The sequence below is a fragment of the Crocuta crocuta genome, unplaced genomic scaffold (assembly GCF_008692635.1).
Source record: "Crocuta crocuta isolate KB4526 unplaced genomic scaffold, BGI_CrCroc_1.0 scaffold229, whole genome shotgun sequence".
Lineage (NCBI taxonomy): Eukaryota > Metazoa > Chordata > Mammalia > Carnivora > Hyaenidae > Crocuta > Crocuta crocuta.
In genome coordinates, this window is record NW_027536464.1 from 4,957,382 (window position 1) to 4,964,757 (window position 7,376).

At 51.3% G+C, this 7,376-nt stretch overlaps 1 protein-coding gene across 1 annotated transcript in view; it reads right to left on the reverse strand.

The window, feature by feature from the left end:
* Positions 1-157, reverse strand: part of DNPEP (aspartyl aminopeptidase) — a 20,117-nt gene extending 19,960 nt beyond the window's left edge. The window contains exon 1 of the mRNA XM_077748538.1: positions 73-157. Coding sequence (XP_077604664.1) covers positions 73-132 — 60 coding nt within the window. The 5' untranslated portion in view covers positions 133-157. The remainder of the gene's footprint in view (positions 1-72) is intronic.
* Between the last annotated feature and the right edge of the window lie 7,219 nt (positions 158-7,376).

Here is a 7,376-nt window from a genome sequence, read left to right on the forward strand (position 1 = left end):
CTGACAGCTCTGCCATTTGCTCTGGCTGGGACTCTCCCACCCAAGACAGACATAGAAGACAGGCCTGGTTACCTCAGGGTAGCCTGGGAGCCAGTTGTTGGAAATGGATGTGGCGGAGAGGCTGAGCGCCATGGTCACCTGCTCACCTCCTCCCGAGCTGGCCAGNGGTGGTGGGAGTCCCTGCTGCCTTTTTGCCAGCTCCTCCCCTTGCTTCTGCCCTTCTGCAGCAACTCACAGGTCACTGTCCCCATAGAGCCCATTGTGACATCATCAATGCAAGCTGAAACAAAATGCCCTCACAGCGCCAAGTCTCAGGCTGGCCGAGAGTGGCCGATGTCTAAGTGATGACCTCTGACCTGGGCATGGAGGGTCATCCATGGAAGCTACAGACAGACTTTCTTCTTTGCTTAAAGAATTCCACTCTCATTCTCTATCTGGGCCCCTTTGCTTCCCTTCCCAGGTCAGTGTGCTGATTATTTCATTTTCATGTGTTTACTTGTTTATCCCATTTCTCAACTGGAAGGTCAGTTCCACGAGGGTGTGGCCCACATCTGTTTTCCACTGCTGAACCCCCAGTGCTTAGCACAGTGCCTGATACATGCAAATGCTCAATAAACGTTTTTGGGGGTGCATGAATACATGAATGAGAGGCTTTGCTCTCCATCCACTTAGTCACTCTGCAGGCATGCTTTGTACATCTGCCGTGGATCTGGCTCTTGTCGACCCAGATAACTCCTTTTCTGCCCCAAGGAGATCCCAGCCTGGCGGCGGGATGCTGGAGACGCATCCTTTGTGTAACGCACCCTGACAAGGGCTATAGCCAAGGTCTATGGAGACAGGCTTGCAGGCAGGCTCATGCTGCGGCAATGAAGGCTCTTAAGCCAGAGAAATGGTATATGGTCTGGTGGGATTTCCCCAGCCTGAGTCAGGGAGCCCTATCGGCCTGGAGGCATCCGCTGCTGCCTCTGCTGACAACCACGGCCGTTTGTTTCTGCTAATATTGCAGCAGGGTGCATCTATAGAAGCGATCTATAAAACACCATTTACAGCCATAACTAAACCACAAAAATCAATCCCCAACGCTCACTCCCATCAACAAACATGCTTGGAGGGCCGCCTGGGGGAGGGCGCGCAGCTTTAATGTGCCATGGGAGCTACAGGGATGAATGAAATGAAGGCTCTGACGCAGGGGGCTTCTAATCTCCCTGGGGAGACAGGACATGGGGGGAGGGGTGATTAGCCACACATAATGAAAGTGTGTGTGCCGACCCCGTAGAGTAGCCACCAGCCATGTGTGACTGCTGAGCACTTGAAGTGTGGCTCATCTGAATTGAGTACCGCTACACGTAATATACACATCAGCTGATGAAACAATGTATAGTAGATCTCGATTTTAAGATACCAATTGCATGTTGAAATGGTAAAATTTTGGATACATTGGGTTAAAATGCTATGTTATTAAATTTAATATCACCTGTTTCTTTTATGTTTTATTTATTTAAAAATCTTTTTTGGGGGGCACCTGGGTGGCTCAGTCAGTTGAGCATCCGACTTCAGCTTGGGTCACGGTCTCACGGTTCATGGGTTCAGGCCCCGCAACGGGCTCTGTGCTAACACCTAGCTCAGAGCCTGGATTTTGGGTTCTGTATCTCCCTCTCTCTCTGACCCTCCCCTGCTCATGCTGTCTCTCTCTCTCTCTCTCTGTCTCTCAGAAACTAATAAAACATTAAATTAAAACAAAGCAAAACATTTTTTTAAGGGACTCCTGGGTGGCTCAGTCGGTTGAGCATCTGACTCTTGATTTCGGCTCAGGTCATGATCCCAGGGTCGTAGGATCAAGCAGACGCAGGGTTCGCAAACCCACGCGCGCCGGAGAACCCCGGGTGCTGCTGAAATGCGGGCAGGGGTGGGGTGGGGCGCAGAGCCCTGGGGGCAGCCTCTCTGGGCCCCACCCCCCCACTCCCNAAAATGAAAAAACATTTTTAATGTCTGTTTGAGTGACAGAGAGAGTGCAAGCAGGGGAAAGGGCAGAGAGAGAGGGAGAGAGAGAGAGTCCTAAGCAGGCTCCATGCTGTCAGTGTGGTGCCAGATGTGGGGCTTGATCTCACGACCTCGAGATCATGACCTGAGCTAATATCAAGATCAGATACTCAAATGACTGAGCCACCAAGCACCCCATCGCACCCACATTTTAAAAGGTAAAAGAGGAGCGTCTGGATGGCTCAGTTGGGTGAGCATCTGACTCTTTTTTTTTTTTTTTTTTACAAATAGTTTATTGTCAAATTAGTTTCCACATAACACGCAGTGCCCATCCCCCCCTTCCCCCCCCCATCCATCAGTCCTCAGTTTTTGTCAGCATTCAAGAGTCTCTCATGGTTTGCCTCTCTCCCTTTCCCCCACCATTTCCGCCCTTCTTCTCCCCCTTGTTCCTCCGTCAAGTTCCTCCTAATCCTCCTATACGTGCAAACATATGATATTTGTCCTTCTCTGCCTGACTTATTTCGGGTGAGCATCTGACTCTTGATATTGGCTCAGGTCATGATCTCGCGGTCGTGAGATCAAGCCCCACATCCGGCTCCACACTGACAGCATGGAGCTTGCTTGGGACTCTCCCCCTTCCTCTCTCTTTCGTTGAAAATAAATAAATAAATATTAAAAAATAAAAATATAGCTGCTAGAACATTTAAAACGATACATGTGTGGCTCTCGTTATTTCTATTAGGCTGGTTTAGGAGTGGAGGGGACCCAGCAGTCAACCAGTAACCTGTGCTAAGGTGGCTGGTGAGAATTCTGAGGAATTGGAACGATTGGAGCAAGCAAGGGGGTGGGAAGGGATGGGAAGACATTTGAGAAGTTTGATCACAAAGGGAAGGAGGGAGGATGACAGCTCAGGGAGGTGACAGAGTCCCAGGAACAATGCACACATCACCCTGGCGCTTCCTCCCCTCTTGTCATCTTCCCAAAAGATGAACCTTGCGTGCTTCCAGTCACCCTCCCATGCATTAACTCTAGAATAAGGCTCTTTTCTCTCAATCCTGGACAATGCAGAGTTGGCCACATGTGGCCAGTGATCTGGGTTTGGATGCTAAGTATCAGGTAAGTAAAATCCCTATTCAGGCCACCCATTGCAAGGGCAGCCCCCATCACCCCTCCCTGATTCCCAGCACGGGGAATTTGGGCCCTGGGCAGAGGGCAGTGGTGGGGGAAGGGAGGGGGGATCAGGGACACCGAGGCAGGTGGAGCTGGGGGTTTGGTCAATGTTTGAGATGGAGAGGAGTTCTCAGAGGAGCTGTGTGGCTCAGGAGGGGGAAGTCAGCCCCCAAACCTGGGCAGACAAAGCTTCCATTAGGCACATATTTCATCAGAGGAAACCAGGCAGCCTGGATCGGCTGTTCCTGCCTCTGCTCTCCCACTCAGCCAAACAGAGAAGCTGTAAACACTCAAATGGAAGGATTAACTCTGCATGTGGTGTCTGGGACATTGTGAACAACTCTTGGGGGCTGTGTTTGTGTCTGTGCTGGATTGATCTTTTTAACCCCAGCACCTAGGACGGGAAGCTTGGTACACAGTCAGTGTTCAGTAAATACTGAAGGATGGAGGGAGGGAGGGAGGGAGGAAGGGTGCATGAGTGAATAAGTGACAAATCTGTCAAAGCATAGAAGCAGATACCTGGCATGGGCTATACTCGGTCTGTGCTAGATTTCTAGATGGGGGCAGCAGGAAGGGTTTCTCACGGGCCGGATACCAGTGTCCAGGTCAGAGGAGAACTGATGCCCAGCGCACAGCATTCCACCATCCTACCTTTCTGCCACAGGGCTCTGGGCCCACAAGTTTTGAGAGACAGCATAGCGTTATGTCCAGGCTATAGCCCTTCCTGGGCTAAAGCTCTGTCCCTGGTCTCTTATCCTATTAAGTACTTCTTTAAAGCCCCTTAAAGCCTCTGTAAAAGGAAAGATAATGTGAGGAATTCCAGAAGGGTTGGATAAGCCTGGCTGGGGTGGTGGGGGTGGGGGCTGAGTTCATTCCTGGGACAGCAAAGGAAGAGCGCACCAAGCTCATCAGGAAGCCTGCAGTTTTCCCTTATGGCCACTGGAGGGCACTTCGATCCTGAAATACCAGCTCTTCTCCGGTCTTCAGCGAGATGATTTTTTAAATCATCCCAATAATGAATGACAGTTCTTTTGTATTGAATATCCAATACAGTGTTAACACCTTAAAATATATCTTATTTCATTTAATACTCACTACAATTGTGAATCATCTTGGCTGTGTAGGAAAAATCAAGGCTTAATGAAGCAAAAGAATTAAGTTGGATCAGCTAAGTATCATTTGGGAGTAAGAACTTGAATCCAAGCCCTGTGTACTGACCGTCATCAACAAATGCACAGGGGTGCCCGGCTGGCCCTAAGAGTAGTGCATGCGACCCCAGATTCTTGCTCTTGGGGTTGTGAGCTCAAGCCCCACTTTGGGTGTAGAGGTTACTTTAAACAAAAATGAATGCACATGTAGCAGCAAAGGGGACTGGCAGAGCAGAAGCATAGAGAAGAATATGTTCTCAACACAAATATTGTTACCGAACCATTTGCACATACACGAAATTGGAAGATGGGTTACAATTTGTACATTTTATACAGTAATGTTTTTCCCCCTGAAATGATGTTATTAAATAAATGGAGTGTTTCACAGTTCACGGGTGTCTTGAAGGAAATGGTCATTGGAATATAAGGCAGAAAAAGATAATTTTCATTTAATGCTTAAATAGCACTTACAATCTACCCAGAACTGTTCTGAGCACTTTGTTTACATAAAGTAACTCAATTAATCCTCCGAGCCACCCTCTGTGGTATGCACTGTTATGATCCCCATTTACAGATGAGGAAAGAAAAGTCTCAGAGAGGGAAGCAATCTGGCCAAGGTCAGTAAGAGGCAGAGCTGGGATTAGGGACCCAGGCAGTCTGGTCCCAGAACCTGTAATCTGAGATTTGGGAAATGGGCTGGAGCTGGCCTGGAGAGGGGAGGGCTAAGGGTTCCTTGGGAAGAAATGCATAAGGCGAGTGAGGGTGTTCCAGGCAGAGGGGAGAGCATTAACAAAGGCCTAGAGGTGGGAAAGTGAGGTGAGGAGTCAGGCTAGTCTGAGGCTGGCAGTGCTGTGCGGAGGCCAGATGGCAGAGGCTGGACCTTCCCAGGGGGCCTCTTGGAGGTGGGAAGAAGAGCAGCACTGCAGGGGTGCCTGGATGGAGTGGGGGTGCTCCTGTGTGGGGTGGAGCTGAGGCCACCCTCCCCCACCCCTCTCCAGGGACTGGCATTGGGGAAGTGCAGTGTGTGCTTAGGAAATGGTTGGATTGGATTACAGGGAAGATTAAAGGAGCTAAATTGGGCCTGGGGCTGGGGGAGGTGTCTGAGAAGGGGACTGCAAAGGGCCAGCAGCTGGCCAAGGCCCGAAGAGGCTGCTGGGAGCTAAGGGTGGGGGCAGGGATCCCACACCAGGCAGGAAGCCCTTCTGACCCGGGTAACTGGAATGTGGGGTCACCAAGCAAGGGCATCCTCACTCAGCGGGAGCTGGGGGAGGGGTGGGGGCAGAGACCTAGAGACCAGAGGGTTGGGGTGGAGAGACCATGGAGTGAGACCTGACAGTTGGGGGTGGGGTAGGAGGAATGGCCTGGAGAGGAGCGAGAAGGGGAAGAAGCTGGGCGTGGAGACAGTCTGAAGCCCCTCCTGAGAGGGTATCTGGCACTCCAAGCCTTGGGGCTGGGAAGTGGGAGGCATTGTTGCTTGTAGGGTGTTGGTGGAGAGCTCCTGGCACAAAACAGAGGAGCACCCTCACAGTCCCAGCGCCCCCCCCTCCTTCCAACACCCCCCCTTGCCTGATTGGCAGCACCAGCTGTGGCCCCTCCCGGCTCCCAGGGCAGGTGGTCAGTGGTCTATTCTGGTTCCCCAGGGTGGCTGGGGAGCCTGGAGAAGGGCCGAGAGAGAGCCTGGCCCATCTCTTCGAGGCTGGATGGGGAAGGGGCATCAGGGCGGCTCCTTGGGACAGTTGGGGGTGGGGTTCTGACTGCTCTGAGTACAGAGAAAAAACTCCAGTGCTCTGTTCTCAACAAATTGTCTCTCAGGATCTTTAAAGCTGGGGAAGGGGCTGGATCTGAGACATCTCTGGGTGGCTCTGGGGCCTGAGAGCTGTGGCAGTGGGAATCCCCAGCAGCTGACCTTGGACCCTAGGATCCAGCCCAGCCCCCAGTCCCACTACTTCAGGCAGCTCTGGACAGAATGGTGCCTGCTTCTGCCTGAGGCCAGCTCCCAGGCCAGCTGGGGGCAGTCTGGGGACAGGGTGCATTTAGGGGATCCTCTCCATCTGGCAGGGGAGCCCCAGTGCCTGGCTGGCATGAGGTTGGCACCGAGCAGAGTGACCCCCACCGGCCTCTTTATTCCCTAGATGGTATATCTTCAGGGTCCCCAGGTCCAATGGGATGGAGGCCAGACTTCGTCTGCTGATGGGGCCTGACTCCCTAAAAACTGCCCCCTCCAAAACCAGTCCCCTTTCTGGAGGGCAGTGGGGTTGGGGAGAGGGGCAGGGTGGAAGTTTGGGAAGGACTTGCCCCCTATGAGACAAGGGACTTTTCAGTGGAGATCGCTGGATAGGNCTTGCCAAGTCAATCTGAGGCAAAGCCTTAGAGACACAGAGAAATGAGCTGGGTTTCTAGGAGATTACAACTTAAGGTTCAACCCAGACTTTGTTTTTTACTTACTATCCAACCTTAGAGAACTTCCTTAACCTCTCTGAGTCTAATATCCATAACTGCAAAATGAAGATAATGGTTACTTCTGATGTTGTAAGGATTGGAGATATGGTGGTTTTATATGGCAGGTGTCCAGAATNGTAGGTGCTCCATAACTGGTAGTTATGTTGGACATGGTATTCTGGACACCTGCCATATAAAATCTACCTCTAATCCTCACAACACTGGGAAGTAACTATTATCCCCATTTTACAGGTGAGTAAACTGAAGCCCAGAAGGGCGAAGTGAGTGATAGATCCAATAGAAGGGCTCAAGAGTGATAGATCTAATTTGACCCCAGGCAGTGGTCCAACAGCTGCTCCCCAAATCCCCAACCCCCTTACCCATATCTCTGTGGGGTCAAATGGAATTTAGGCCGTTGGCTGGCTATCTGGACAGGTGTGAGAAGATAGATGGATGAAGGACAGGGGCTGTAAAAACACTGAAGATCCGAGAAGGGATATCTTCTGGAACCCAAGACTTACTTCCACTGTGTACTTGGATGGTTTGAAGAATAAGGCATCCCGCTCAGCAGCTAGAACAGCTCAGAGTGCTGGGGTGGACTGTGGTCTGGACTGGCAGAGAAGGCCCTAGGGTCGGAGT